At 37.7% G+C, this 16,188-nt stretch overlaps 1 protein-coding gene across 1 annotated transcript in view; it reads right to left on the bottom strand.

The window, feature by feature from the left end:
* Nucleotides 1–16,188, bottom strand: part of Gldc (glycine decarboxylase) — an 86,004-nt gene that overhangs the window by 35,442 nt on the left and 34,374 nt on the right. Inside the window, exons 7-14 of the mRNA XM_048806775.1 lie at nucleotides 14,761–14,857; nucleotides 8,465–8,570; nucleotides 6,980–7,119; nucleotides 6,366–6,446; nucleotides 4,653–4,750; nucleotides 4,074–4,158; nucleotides 3,856–3,897; nucleotides 1,820–1,962 (exon numbers count right to left, since the gene is read on the bottom strand). Coding sequence (XP_048662732.1) covers nucleotides 1,820–1,962; nucleotides 3,856–3,897; nucleotides 4,074–4,158; nucleotides 4,653–4,750; nucleotides 6,366–6,446; nucleotides 6,980–7,119; nucleotides 8,465–8,570; nucleotides 14,761–14,857 — 792 coding nt within the window. The remainder of the gene's footprint in view (nucleotides 1–1,819; nucleotides 1,963–3,855; nucleotides 3,898–4,073; nucleotides 4,159–4,652; nucleotides 4,751–6,365; nucleotides 6,447–6,979; nucleotides 7,120–8,464; nucleotides 8,571–14,760; nucleotides 14,858–16,188) is intronic.

Below are 16,188 nucleotides of genomic sequence, written 5' to 3'. Positions count from 1 at the left end.
TGACAAAAGGATGATATTTACCAGAAGAGGGCCCTAGCTATAGGGCATTAGACAAAGTATAAGTTCTTTACATATGAACAAAAAAGTTTAAAGTTGCTTTTGTGCATAAAAGGATACTATCAATAAAATAGACAATTCATGGTATGGGACAAAACATTCACTAATTGATAAGAGACTAATATTCAGAATATATGAAGAACACCTACAACTCAACTACAGGCTTCCAAACAAATTCCAAAAGATGATCAATGTTTCCAGTCATAAGGAAATGCAAATCTAAATCACAAAGAACTACCACTCTATACCTATCAGGATGATGATTATTTAAGAAATAAAAAGAAAATAACAAGAGTTGTAAAGATTTGGAGAAATTGGAACTTGAGCCTTGCTTATGGATATGTAAAATGGTATATAGCCACTATGGAAAACATTACAGCATTTTCTTGAAAGATTAAACAATAATTCACTTTTAGATGTGTATCCAAAATAACTGAAAACAGGGACTCAGAAATATTTGTACCCTGATGTTCACAGCAATATTATTCACAACAGCCAAAAGCTTAAAACAACTCAAATATCCACTGATAGCTAAGTGGATGAATAAAATGTAGCATGTACATACAAGACAATACTCAGCCTCAAAAAAGGAAGGAAATTCTAACACATGCTACAACACTGATGAAACTGGAAAACATGCTCAGTGTAATAATCCAGGCACAGATGGACAAAAATTATACAATTCCACTTACATAAGATGCTTGGAGTAGCCAAATTCATGGAGAAAATAGAATGGTGGTTCCAGGGGCTGGGAAAAGTGTGAAAAGAGTTACTGTCTAATAGAATAAAAAATTTCTGGAGATGGATTGTGCTAAAGGTAGTTAAAGACTTTAAACTTAAAAATGGTTGAAATGGTAAAATTTGGTGTGTTATGTATATATGTGCGTGCGTGTGTGTGTGTGTGTGTGTGTGTGTGTGTGTAGGTCAGATTTCTGGATCCTGGCTTGGAGCTCAACTTAATGTAAAAGTTATGATACTGAAGATGGATCATATTCCCATCACTAGAGGGCGAAGTCTGTTCATTTTCAACATTTTAAAAAGTACATATGTTTTAAAAGTTGAATGATGAAATTTCAATGAAGGTACACAAAAACTTGATTTTATGGTATCAACTCCTTCCTCTTTATGAAGTGAAGAGGGGAAGGGAACTTTCAAAGCCGGTGAGAACCAAAGCAGGCCCCAAGTTCACCTGGTCCCACCAGATCAAGATCTGCTGCTTGTTAGGAGTTACCATTTGTGCAGGATATTTATTCTTATGCTATATTATCGACAGGTATTGTAGCCAGTTTCCAAATTTGGCCCACAATGAACCATGTCTCCATTCAGACCTACATGCTGTCCCCTCCCACATTCAACCTGGGCTGGTACCATGACTTGTTCTAACAGATAGAATGCTCTGAAAGTGATGTTGTATAACTTCAGGGGTGAAAACATAAGAGGTCTGCAGCTTCTGCATGCTTCACATTGGAAAACTCCATTATAAACCTGGACATCCTGTGTTAAGAATGCTCAAGGAACAACAGAAAGAGGAAGAACTAAGGTTCTAACCAGTATCCTCAATGGTACTCCCAGCCAACAAACCATCAACAACTTTTTGAATGAGGCCAGCTTGTACCTTCTGGCCATTATCACCCCAGTCAACTCATAGGAGATGTCCAGTCAACTCACAGGATGACACAAATAAAATGCTATTTTAAGTCTGAAGTTTTGGGTGGGTATTAACAACAATGGATAACAAATGGGAGGGGGGAAATCCCCTTACCTGTTAGGCTGGAAAGAGACTTGATCATAACCTGTGAGTTCACACAAATCTTTCTCAAGCTCTCGGAATAGCTGCTGGTATCCTTGAGCTTGGTCCAGAGGCACAAAGGGGTGGATGTTTGCAAATTCTTTCCATGTGATGGGCTAAACAGCAGGAGAAGAGGCCAAAAATACATATGTGAATATTGTAATTGTAATAACAACTTTAAAGATAATGATGACAATACCTAGCACCAAAAAATGCCTCCTCTTTGCTGGAGACTGTTCCAGGCACTTAAATATATTAATTCACTTAGTCTCACACAATCTTATTAAGTCACTATCTTCACTGTACATGCAACATACAGGCCACAAAGGGAACCTATAAAAAAGTCTTTACACCTTTTCAGGGATAAAAAGGCCCCCAAGTAGATTTATATCCATGAAAACACAATGAGTTTGTTCAAACTCTTACATGCACATGTATTATTCTGTCTCATCATTAAGCAGAATAATGCATAAATGTAAAAACAAATATTTCCTTTTAAAATAGAAAATTATTTTCTCTGCCTAGTGTAATTTGTCACATTAGAATAATCCCATAAATAAAAGGTATAAATTAACTTTCTTAGAAGGATCCTGGCCTTGGAGATACTTATCAACCAAAACACCAGGTTACAAAATCCTCTGTTGGCATTCGGAAAAAATTTAAGCCTCAAATTCATATCCACTCCCACATTTTTTTTCATTTAAAAAAATTTGTTCTTTTTAGTTATACATGACAGTAGAATGCATTTTGACATATTATACATATATGGAGTATAACTTCCCATTCTTGTGGTTGTACATGACATGGAGTTACATGGGTCATATATTCGTATATGAACTGAGGAAAGTTATGTCCTATTCATTCTACTGTCTTTCCCATTCTCATCCTCCCATACCCTTCTTTTTTTTTTTTAATTTAAACTTTTTTTTTTAAGTTGTAGATAGACACAATACTTTTATTTATTTTATGTGTTGTTGAAGATGGAACCCAGTGTCTCACACATGCGAGGCAAGCACTTTTCATTGAGCTACAACCCCAGAGCCAAATTCATACCCTCCTAACACAATGATTTGTAGAAAGAAGGCTTAAGGTTCTTAATTCTACTTGAGGTTAACAACTACAAATAGATAAAATTAGTTTTTATTATGATAAATTTAAAAAACAAAACAAAACAAAAAAACATCAAGCTGACACAATGGAACATGCCTGTAACCCCAGAGACTTCAGAAAGATCCCAAGATCGAGGCCAACTTGGGTACCTTATCAAAACCCTGTCTCAAAATAATAAATAAAGCCAGGCATGGTGATGCATGCCTGTAATCCCAGTGATTCAGGAGGCTTAGGAAGGAGGATTGCAAGTTAGAGGCCAGCCTCAGCAATTTAGTGAGACCCTGTATCAAAATAAAAAAATAAAAAGGTCTGGGGATGTAGTTCAGTGGTAAAGGGTTAAATCCCTAGTACCTAAATAAATAAATAAGGCTAAGAGGTAGCTCTGTGGTAGAGTACCCTAGGTTCAAGTGCCAGTATTGTCAAAAATAAATAAATAAATAAATAAGTTTAAAAAGAAAGGATATGAAGGTATAAATACATCTAATTATTTTAATTTAAAAAAATAATTTTACATAGCAAAGCATGGTAGTACAGGCCTATAGTTGCAATTACTTGAGAGGATGAGGCAAGAAGATTGCTTGAACCCATGAATTTGAGACAAGCCTGGGCAACATTAATAATAATAATAATAATATAGCATGAATAAGGCCCTGGATTTGATCCCCAGCACCATCAACACCCCTTAAAAAAAGGTAATTTTTGCCCATATATTTAAATGGTCAAGTTGTGTGAAGTATCATGGTTTCTCCCAGTATTGGTGAACAGCAAGTTAAAGGATTATTGAAGTGATTATTAAGTCATAGCCCTGGTAGATTTCTCTAGATATCAGTTTCTGTACAAACTGGAAAACTGTACCTAGTAAATACCCTAGTAAATACCCTCAGAAGTAACCTACTTACTGTGAGTTCAGATGAGCTATTGAGCTTCATGGTACAGGATCCCTTTAAGAAGAACATCCAACATTTATCACATTAGTGATTTGCTACAGTCCATCATCAACCCTCCTCTCTCCCCACCTGGCCGCCCCTTTAACCCTCTTGCAGTGTATTAGATATGACCCAAATGGGATCAGATCAGGGCAGGACTAGAGGTAAGAAGGAAGGCCACAAACAACTACCAGTGGAATCATGCTGTGAACAAGGGAAATGTCTTTGTTCTCTAGTTTCTTCATGTACCGGACAATATTTGTTTCTGAGTGATAGCTGTGAACACAAGATACATGGTCAGGGCCAACAAAATCAGATGAGTCCACGCACATCCCCCTGAGACACACTGACATCTACCTTCAAAATATAGAGAAATTTTGGACACAGGCAACATGTCAACTCTGCATCAGAAGGAAGGGTACAGAACCCCTGACCACAGAGAATGCCTGATTCAAGAAGCTGCCTGTGGGCATGAAGAAAGGAAGTTGGGAAGAAGAGAAGATAGGGCTCCTAGGTGAAAACTTTAGCCTGGCAATTATATCTCCAAACTCCCCTCTCCCCCAACAGTGCCAGCAGAGTGGGTCCACCAGGTAACAAGGCACGCTTGGCCCAAATCAGGAATGAGATCATTAGGGCACTGATTTTCAGTAGGTGTGGCTGTGCCACAATGACCCAGACCCTATCACAATCAGCACAGAAGCAGCTCCCTACTGGGCTCCCTAGCTTATGGCTATGACACAAAACGCAGATGTCACACAAGCCACACAAACCTGTTGAACACTTGATGTGTGAGGAATGGGCTAGTTCTCTTGAATGCAGATCCTGGAATACCTCTCCATTCCTCTCCCATGCTTTCAGCCACCAGTTCCTGCACAGAGAGACAACAGAAACTAAAGGCCAGAACTGTGCCTGGAACCACAGTGGACATCCAGGCTTTCAGATGGCTAGGCCACAAAACATGCAAAATGATCAACCACATCCCTTTAAAAGCCAAAACTATTAAACTCTTAGAAAAAAATATAGAAGCAAATCTACATAACCTTGGGTGTAGTGGTGGTTTCTTACATATGACACCAAAAGCAAGAACAGCAAAAAAAAAAAAAAAAAAAAAAAAAAGGTAGATAAATTGTGATTGCAGTAAAATAAAAATCATTTGGGCTAGGAGTGTAGCTCAGTTGGCCTTGGATTCTGTCCCTAGCATCACAAAGATAATTAATTAAAAACATTTGTCCATCAAAGGACACTATCAAGAATGACAAGAGAACCCACCAAGTAGGAGAAAATATTTGCAAATCATGTATCTGATAGGAATTTAATATCCAGAACATGTAACTAAATACATGGCTTGCTCTTCATTTTTTCCCCAGGCTTAGAGTATGGCCATCTTGAATCCTACATGAGTGGCTCCAGAAATATTCTTCAAATGGATAGACCAAATAAATGTGATTAAATTTTGCACAGTGTTCTAGGGGGAAGATTACTCAGTCCTGTTTAATTAATAAATGAAGTTCAAAAGAGCATATTGTGAAGCTGCTTTGGTAATTTATGATTAGTATCTGGGTGCTGCAGTCCTCTTCCAAAGAGAGCACACACAGACAACCAAGATGGCAACATTCAGCACTCTGGGGATATTTCTACTTCTGCAGTATGATTTTCTTTCATTAACTTATTCAACAAATAGTCACTGAGTGATTATTATGCACCAAGCAGTGCAGTGTCTAGGTAGCTGCTGACTAACTCTCCTCCCACGGAACCAGAACCCTGCTCCTGGCTTTTCTTTGCTACTTTATTATTTTAGAAACCAACTCAGTCATCCTGAAGTGATTACATTTCTTGATCCTCTTGATCTTTGTGGCTGTTTCCCCCCAGTGTTTGCAATACCTCTAAACCCACCTTCCTTCTCCATTGTGCCATGTGGGATAACAGCTACTTATCTTTGAGATCTTAGCTTAGACCAAATCAATGCAAACCTTGGTGAGGAGCACACCCTCTGTGCTCCCAGAGCACCTTCACACATCACCTAGCATATCACCTGGACTGTAATGCTGTGCTTGCGTGTCTGGATCCTCTCTGGACTATGCTCAGTGAGGGCAGGGGCCGCACACAATTCCCCACTGGATCCTCAGGGCCTAGCATAGTATCTGGCACATATTAGGTCCTCAATAATTATTTATAAATAAATGAGTATCATAACTTTTCCCTAGAATTGACATAAACAAGATGCTAACATCATGAATCTTTGTATTTGGAATAGTTTCAATTAAACATCATTAATAATACTTCCAACTAGCCTGGCTGCATGGTCCTGGCTGGGGCCCTACAGCAATGGCCTTTAGCTGTCAGCAGTCACAGGAACAAGGGACAGTCAGTGGTGTAATTTTAACAGCAGGCTGCCCAATGTCATACCTGGGCACTCTCTCCCTCACACTCTTTAACACCCCCTAAGAGTCATTACGAGGAATGCATGATTTTACTTTACTTACTGCAGATGACTCACAGCCAAAGATCCATAACAAATCATCGAGATCTTTTTCGTTGACTGTTTCATCAAGAGAAATACCAAGCTACAGAAACAAAAACAAAATGAAAAACATCAACTCTAAACTCCAAGATCAGTGGAGGAACCCAAAGGAGAGATCAAAGGGGAGAAGGTGGTGGACAAAATTTCTGGCAATCCAAAATATCAATATACCAGTCAATCCAAGTTGACCCTTAGGGGATGGCAACTAGACCAGGCTGAGACTTTACAAGGTTTAGAGTTCTGCAAGCCACTTGTGGATTCAATAGTCCAATGGCTACTGAGTTCAAGGGCACTCCTATTAGAACTAAATATGCTTGACTTTTTCTCCACTTAACTTACTTTATTTATATCAATCATTTAATAGAGACTTGTCCTTGAACAGTGTGTATGAAAACACAAAGACTCAAGAAAGCTGTAAACAAACTATTTGAAAAGGTCCCAATGTTCTAAACTGGTATTTACAAAAACAGGCTGTGCCCAAAGTCCCAACATATTTTTAAATAAAAAGGAAAACTTTTAATGAGAAAAGTCATGAAAAATTAAAGAATTGGTAAAAATACAGAAAAGTTGACTTACTGTGCCATCCTCAAAGAGCCGAAAATTGATTTGCCGCTGGGCAGCCCTGCTCAAGACCTCTTTCACTGAGCAGCCACACTGAACCTTCAAGGTGTCAAAGAACAGGTCATGCTGGAGTTTATGCCCTGCTCGCCTGAGACCTAGACAAGACAGGGAGCCACCAGTTACTGATACAAAAACATGCTTCTCAGCCATTGACATCCCACAGAGAAACAGAGAACTTCTACTATAGACTACTACTGATCCTGGCCAATGTTTTGGGGCTGCTTTAAAAATAAAGACCTTTATTACTAATGCTATAGAAAATTATGAAATAAATACTAAAAAAGAAGAAAGATCATCGTTATCACCAACAAGAAATCAGTACTGCTTACATTTTGGTGTGTATTCCTCCAGAAATGGTGACGGCAGGGGTGGGGGAGGGAGATGAGGTATATATATTTTGTTACACTTTTTTAGAGCTAAAATATGAGTATCTTTGTTTTTCTATAGATTGATATCCATCATTATTTTCAATGGCTGTGTAAGGTCAAACATGGATATACCATAATTTAGTTGCATAATTAAACTTTATCATGTATAACAGATCTTTATTTTTCCCCCCTTGTGTTCTTCCAAGCTTCTGATTAAAGGAAAAGAATAAAAAGAAAAAAAAAGGAAAATGTGTCTAAAGTCCATCAGTGTTAACTCCCTGTGACAGGGATGAAGGAAAATAATTTAATAGTTTAAAAAATAATAATGTTGAAAACTCTCCACAAAAGACTGAATGTAAAAGTAAAAAATGTTTCAATGGGCATGCTTTACATACTTATTTTATTATGAATTTTAGATATATCCCTAGAAATTTAATTTCTAGATAAAATTATAGGGATATTTTTAAAGCATTTGATATGTAAAGTGCCATCATACCCATATGTTATCAGCATTTCTTATTTATTATGGTACTTGGGACTGAACCCAGAGGCACTCTACCATTGAGCTACATCCCCATCCCTTTTTTACTTTGAGACAGGATCTTGCTAAATTGCAGAGGCTGGCCTCAATCTTGCAATCCTCTTGCCTAAGCCTCCCAAGTCACTGGGAGTATAGGCATGTAGACTGCCCCCTCAGCATTCTTCTTAGTCTTTGCCAAAGTGATAGATAAATACTACTTGTATTTCCTTGATTAATAGTGAGGTTGAAATTTTGTATATTCATTGGCCATTTACTTTTATATTTCTTTCTAAATTACATTTAGTGTCCTTTGCTCATTTTTCCATCAGAATGTTAATTTTTTTCTGTGTTTAGGGGTATAGAGAGAGCACAGTATATATTAAAACTATTCATACTCAGTCTATCATAGATGTTGAAAATATTTTTCCTGGTTTCTCATTTGACTTTTAATTTTGCATTTGGTATTGGACATGCCCCAAATTTCCCATTTTTCTTACTCAGACTTATCAGTCTTGTTATGCCTCAAAATTTTGAAACAGATAACTGACTCACCTTCAGACAAAATCAAAGTGGCATTATGTACCCTCCTAGCAATATGCTTCAGCCCTTGGGAACCATGGTAGATTGCAAACATGGCAGCCATATTTGCCAAGAGGGCCTAAAAGAATAAAAAACATTTAAGGAATCATGTGCAACAATGTCACAGAACATGATTATTGGGAGGGGGAAATTATACAACTCGTGATGCCAAAACTGAAAACAGGAACAACACAAAATGATCATATTTCCTGCCTTTTTTAATGATAGTTGGGGATCATTGTGAACTGCCTGATTACCTGAGGGTAAAGACCACATCCGAATCACTCTGAAGTCACTATATTAAACCTTCAAACTTAATCATTATAGAGGGATCTCATTAATGCAACATAACCATGACACCCATGAGGGGGACAAGCAGGCTCCTATCCAGCATCAAAAAGCAATATTTAAAAAAAAAAAAAAAAAAAGCAATATTTGATGTTGGAAGACAGTGAAGCAAGAAAACTTTCAGAGGAAAAAAATTAGATCTGAGAATTTTATACTCAAATAGTTCTTCAAGAATGAAAGAGAAAAAGCAGCAAACAATTTCTAAATACTCAAAAATTTTCTCAGAGATGCCAGGTGTGGTAGAGCATGCCTATAATCCCATAGACTGGGGAGGCTGAAGCAGAAGGATCACAGGTTCAAAGCCAGCTTCAACAACTTAGCAAGGTCCTAAGTAACTTAGTGAGACCCTGTCTCTAAATAAAAATAAATAAATAAATAGGGCTAGGGATGTGATTCAGTGGTTGAATGCCCTTGGGTTCAATCTCTGGTTTAAAAATAGATAGATAGATAGATAGATAGATAGATAGATAGATAGATAGATAGATAACTCAGGAAATACAATTCTCCTGAGGTCTTAAATAGAACACTAAAAACTGAATTTCACCCAATCAGTAGATGAGCGGAGCTGTGGTATAGCTGATAGAAAAGTGAAAGCTTGTTATGTTATTAAAAGTTCTGCATTTGATCCCCAACACTCCCTCCCATAAAAGAAATGAATGGAGAATTTGTGACCATAGACTGCCAAAACTAAAAATGTGGGAAGAAAAGAAATAAAGCCAAAATGAGCTGGTAGGAGATATACTGGATGACCCAATGAAAACAAGGTCATTTTCTCAAGTAATCTCTCGCTTAACCATTGGATTGAGGTTTCAGAAAAATATTTACAGGAAAGTGTGAGTTGCGTGTTACAGAAATAAGAAAGAAAGAGCATTGGAACCTCACTGAGATAAGGGACCCCTGTGTGAGGGGGTCCTGAATGAGGAACAAGAGATGACCCACTGTGATAGCATCTGGAGTAGGGGAGAGAGAAAAAAAAGAAGGCAGCTAGGGTCAGAAGCCAAAATGAATGGTGTCTCAAGAGAAAATGATGGAGGCCCACATCCTACTTCTCCTCTTGGTCTCATTCCTCACTTGCTTTTTCACCCTAGAACCTACCAAAGAGCAGCATTCCAACCATTCACTGTCATCCCAGGTAACTGGTCCAAATTCAAGTCTCTCATTTGCTACCTGCCCAGCCCACTCTACTCTCCCACGGTCCCTCCTCTCTCATTAGAGTGATCTCTAATGTACTAGGTAAGCAGTTCAAGGTCTACCTACCTTCATGGCAATCTCTCCAGGATGGGAAGGAGCATTTCACAAAACAGACACCGTACTCAACTGAGAAATACAGTAAACACTTTAAAGTTGAATAATGCTCAATGTGGGATCTATTTTTGCTAGGTACACCTTTTCTCTGCTAGAAGAAATCTCTCTATGGGGCCATTGCAAAACAAGAAACATTTTGGAAATAATTTCATAAAGGAAGTTAGCAATCAATGAAGAAAATGAGGAGGAAAAGACATCATCAGAGAAAAAAGAAATAGACTTTCCTGAACTAGAAGCTCCCAGGAAAGCACTGACATGCTTATAGACTCCATACACCAATCAGAGATAAATACAGAAGGATCACAGCACATTGCTGCTGTGGAGGGGGCCAGCATGAAGTAGAGAATCCATGGCACAGTGTGCTCAAATGCCCACGGCCATGCTGCCAGGGAACAGAAACCAGGCCTGATATTCATAGAACATCCTGGAAGCCTCCTTCACTACAGCCTTCTGGAGGCTGGTTCATGTCCCTTTTTAGTTTAGAAATGAGTCTTTCCATAACCAGGAGACTATATGACTGGACAACTATATGAGTGTACAACAAATTGATAAGAAGTATAAAATCACTTCTAAAAATCTTTGAAAAGGGTAAAACTCAGTGGTACAGCACTTGCCTAGCATTTGTGAAGTCCTGGGTTTAACCCCCACTGATGTAAAATAAATAAATATATCAATAAATAAAACAATAAATAAATAAAACTAAACATAAGAAATTAAATTTTTTTTACATTAAAAAATGAAAACCCTGGGCTGGGGTTGTAGCTCAGTGGTAAAGCGCTCACCTAGCACATGCAAGGCCCTGGGTTCGATCCTCAGCAACATATAAAAATAAATAAATAAAACAAAGGTATTGTGTCCATGTACAACTAAAAAAAATGAAAAAAAAATGAAAACCTGTGGTGCATGCCTGCAATCCCAGCAGCTCAGGAGGTTGAGGCAGGATGATCAAAGGCAGCCTTAGCAAAAGCAAGGTGCTAAGCAATTCAGTGAGATCTTGTCTCTAAATAAAATGCAAAATAGGGCTGGGGATGTGGCTTAGTGGTTGAGTGCCCCTGAGTTCATTCTCTGGTACTAAAAAAAAATAAAACTTTTGAAAAGCATAATTTTTTTTTTTAGTACTCAGTATGAAAAAGCATCAGAATAGCAAAATAGGATCAGAGAAACAAAGAGACCAAAAAAAATTTCAAATTTTTTTGATATAATCAAGGTATTTAAAAATTAAAGGCAACAAATAATCATGAAAAAATATTCAAAATCATGAGTTACTAGGGAAATGCAAATCCAAAGCACAATGAGGGCTGGGGTTATAGCTTGGGTAGCATACTTGTCAGGCATGTGTAGGGCACTGGGTTAGATCCTCAGCACCACATAAAATAAATAAATAAATAAATAAATAAATAAAGGTATTGTGTCCATCTACAAATAAAATATATATATATTTTTTTTTTTTTTTTTAAAGCACAATGAGGGGCTAGGATTGTGGCCCAGTGGTGGAGCGCTCGCCTAGCACAGGCGGGACCTGGGTTCGATCCTCAACACCACATAAAAATAAAGGTATTGTGTTGTGTCCCTCTACATCTAAAAAATAAATATTTTTTTAAAAAAAGCACAATGAGATACCACTTCGTGCCCATTAGAATGGCTAGACCCAAAAAACACAGGCAGTAACAAGTTTTGGGGAAAAAATGGAAAATTTTGAAACTTCATCTTCTGGTAGGGATGTAAAAGAGAGCAACCACTTTGATAAATAGTTTGAAGTTCCTCAAAAACTCAAATATAGACTTTTCATATGACCCAGTAATTCCACTCCTGGGTATCTAACCAAAAGAACTGAAAACATATTTGCACAAAAACCTGCACAAAAAATGTTCACAGAAATCTTATTTATAATGTCCAAAATTGGAAACAATGCAAATATCCATCAAGTGATTAGTGGATAGACAAAATGTAGTATATCCACACAGGAAGCTATCACTCAGCCATAAAAATTAAAAAAAAAAAAAAAAAAAAAAAACAATTCATGTTACAACATGGATGAACCTTGAAAAGATGCACATTTAAAGAAGCCATGTGCAAAAGCCCATATGTTATACAATCCCATTTACATGAACCATCCAGAGTAAGCAAATCTGCAAAGATAGAAAGTAGAGTAGTGGTTAGGAGGCTCTTTGAAGGGAAAGGTATGGGGAATGATTGCTTAATGGGAAAAGGTCTCTTTTTGGAGTGATGAAAATGTTCAGAAATTAAATACTCATGATGGTTGCACAAACTTGTGAATATACTAAAATCCATTGACCTGTATACCTTAAATTGGTGAATTCTGTGGTGAGTTGTAGCTCAATAAAAAAAAAGCTAATGAAATATATATTGTTTCTCAATGCACCTGACTTTGGAAAAGCTAATAAACGAGCAATTTTTGGCTAAAGGTGATAAATATGAGAACATGATGAATTCCAACATCTGTAATGTCACAAGTTTATAGAAAGATTTTTAAAATATTCCATTAACAGACTTCTAGAGATTTAAAAAAAATAGTCATGCCCCATGAGTGATTCAAAAATAAGACCCCATTTGGACCCCATAATGCCAAGAGGAAAAATGTAGGATTGAAAAGAATATGAAAGAGTTGCTATGAGAAGCAGAAGGCCAGCTACGAACAGCACAATAGGAACAACTCAAAATATATCAGTCATCTCCTAACAAAGAAGGGTAATTTTATGCTCACAAATAGAACAATAGTTATATGAATAACTGCTTTATGCAACAGTTATGAAAAGGAACACATGAAATAGAGATGGAAAATTAGAAGACTACCAAAATGAAAAGACAAAAACCAGATGAAACAGTTTGGCAATTCCAAGGGTAAACATAATTTTTTTTTTTTTTTTTTTGGTGGTGCTAGGGATTGAACCCAGGGTCTTGTGCATGTGAGGAAAGCACTCTACCAACTGAGCTGTATCCCCAGCCGTGGCAAACATAATTTTAATAATTGCTTTCTTAAAAAAATAGCCACCAGCTGGGCTGGGGTTGTGGCTCAAAGGTAGAGCACTTGCCTAGCAAGTGTGAGGCCCTGGGTTCGAGGCTGTGGCAAGAGGATCAAAAGTTCAAAGCCAGCCTCAGAAATTTAGTGAAGCCTTAAGCAGCTTGGCGAACCCTGTCTCAAAAAGTGCTATGGATATTGCTCAGTGGTTAAGCACCCCTGGGTTTAATCACTGGTTACCAAAAAAAAAAAAAAAAAAAAAAAAAAAAAGGGAGGTTTTACAACTCAAAGTAATGAAATATGAGTTATATGTGAACTGGAATAGTTTAAGAAGGAGAAACTTTTCTTCCTTGAAGGTAGCCCAAGTTCCCCTGGAAAATGAATTTTAACCCTGGAAGCAGAAAACTGAGTCCCTGAATGGACCTAGGACCAGACACCACTTCTGGAAGGACATGGGCAGGAGCAGATAGCTCCCAAGGAAGACAAGATACAGAAGCAGAGAATTAAAAAAACGGAACAGAAATTACAGAAAGGAAAGGCATCATATAAAGATCAATTTATTGTTCAATGCAAGCAAAGCCTTTAACAACTGGTTCCTTCCTCTGCCACTGGATGATCAGAAGATCTTTCACCTGAAAAAGGGCAGCCACCTTCCTGAGGCAAAAAGTAATGCAAGAAAAATAACAGGTGAAAATTATCAAGACCAGTGGCTGTAGAACCAACTACAGAAAGACCTTATTATCCTCTGCCTCTGTGGAAACTTGTTCTAAAACCTCCTGGCAATTCTTGGAGCCAACACCCTCTGAAAGAAAAATGCCATACCTCCCACTGAGGTGTCTGTGAGATTTTTCACTTTCCCCAACCCCTAATGGAAAAGATGCACCTAGCATGGATACTATGCTCAGGAGGGGTCTTCTACCTTGTCCTATGAGGTGGTTGGATTTCAAAGCCCTCTTACCTAAGCCTTGGAGCAACTTTGAGGATGGTCAAAAGCGCAGGAAGTGCATCCTTTAATCCCATCCTTTTCAGGAATGCTTTTCATGAGCTCTGAGAGTGCCCCATAGCCAACACCAGTTGGCCAGTATGGACCATCCCCTCCAGAACCTCTGCCTTGCAGACCTCATTCCCAAAGCATGTCCATTCCAGTCCTAAATAGAATATCCCAATCTCCACCCAGAATGAACCTGCCCGATGGCCAAGAAAGGTACAGACCCTCATCCACATCTGTTATAAACACTCTTAAAATACATGTAAACAAAAAGTGAAGAGTAGCCCCTTTGTCCCTTGGTCTTAGCCTGTTCAAGATCTGAAGATGTGATTTTTAGGTAAAATAAAAATGAACAATGTTCTTTGTTTTTTATTAAAACACTTATGAAGTGAATACATAGGCGATGCATGTGTATACACAGAACATCAGTAAAAGATGTCTATTTTGGTTCTGACAAGACCACAAGACTTCCTATTAAGATCTTGTCCTTCTAGTGTGCGCACTATTCAGCAGGCGGTGAATGAGTAATCAAAGGAGTGAATGAATGAGTAATCAAAGGAGTGAATGAATGAATGAGTAGCTCACTCCTATAGATTGTAAGGTAGCTCTCTTCTGCAGATTAGCAGGCAGGTCAGATATGTGATTTACCTGAGCTGTGCAGATGTTGCTGGTAGCTTTGTCTCTCCGGATATGTTGCTCCCTGGTTTGAAGAGCAAGACGATACACTTCTTTCCCGGTGGCATCCCTGGACCAAGATAATGTGTCCAGTTAGCACAGGTAATTGTAACACTAGGAGGTGCCATAAACCAGCTTCTTTCCTTCTCAGATAAACTGAATTCAGAAAATTTACTTGGGTGTGAGTTCAAAAAGAAATTTCCAAAACTTTCTCTTCTAAATAGGACTAACTGGTATATATTTTATACTTTTGAAGCACTGAGACATATACAATGAGGCTAGAAATGTGGAAATAAAATAAAAGTTTCCAGGATTACCCTGCCTAATATAATGTTAAATTAAATTTCACTCTGAGCTTCTCAGCAACAGATGAAAAACAAAAATACTTGAAAAATTGAAATTGTTGTACCAGAAGTATGAAAAGAACTGAATGGCTATTAACACACACACACACAAAAAAAAAAAAAAAAATCATAATAGTCTTACTGCTTGTCTCTAAAATTTTCCCCTCCCTAATACAATTGGAAATTTTTATAAGAATCAGTCTTAATCTTTATTTCATCAACCTATAACTTATGGGACCTACTTTTCAGAAAGATAAAAAGTTCATTATCAAAATCAGTCAATAAGCCAGGCATGGTGGCACTTGCCTGTAATCCCAGAGACTTGGGGAGGTTGAGGCAGAAGGATTGTGAATTCAAAGCCAGCCTCAGCAACCTAGGGAGACCCTGTCTCACAATAAAGAATAAAAAGAGCTGGGGATGTGGGTCAGTGGTTAAACTCCCCAAGTTCAATCCCCACTACCAAAAAAAAAAAATCCATTTAAAAAAATCAGCCAACAGTAACTAACACACTAACTTTTTAAATTAGAAAGCCTTGGGCCTCATCCCTGATGAAGAAAGGGCATCAATAAGATAAGTTCATGCAAGAGTAGTTGATGAGACTATTTCTACACTAAAAAGCTGTTACACAAATTTAGAGTATTTCAAAATTTTATATCACCCTTACATCACTCACTATATTCAGCCTACTCACTTATGTTCAACAGTCGAGCTTTTAGCAAAATGATTATGCTAAATTTCCCCAGTAATATTCCTGGCAGTCCTCTGAATTCTTCATCTGAGAAGCTTCATGAATGAGAAGCACTTGAGAAAGTACATCTGAAAATTACTTCAATGTCAAGTGGCAGACGCCTCTGGGAAGTGACAGAAATCACTTAATGTGATCTTTGTCATCTCTCATTGCACTTGTCTTTACATAACTATATGGTATGAGAATACTTATGATAAACTAGGTAGACACAAAATGCACCTAAAATATTTAGTGTCTCAAGGTTTTCGTCAACCTAAATGAATGCATTTACATGAATAAACACCAATATATGGTAAATTATACACACAC

The sequence above is a fragment of the Marmota marmota genome, unplaced genomic scaffold (genome assembly GCF_001458135.2).
Source record: "Marmota marmota marmota unplaced genomic scaffold, marMar, whole genome shotgun sequence".
Classification (NCBI taxonomy): Eukaryota; Metazoa; Chordata; class Mammalia; order Rodentia; family Sciuridae; genus Marmota; species Marmota marmota.
Note: the sequence above shows the minus strand (reverse complement) of the source record. Positions and strands in the feature narration are given on the sequence as shown.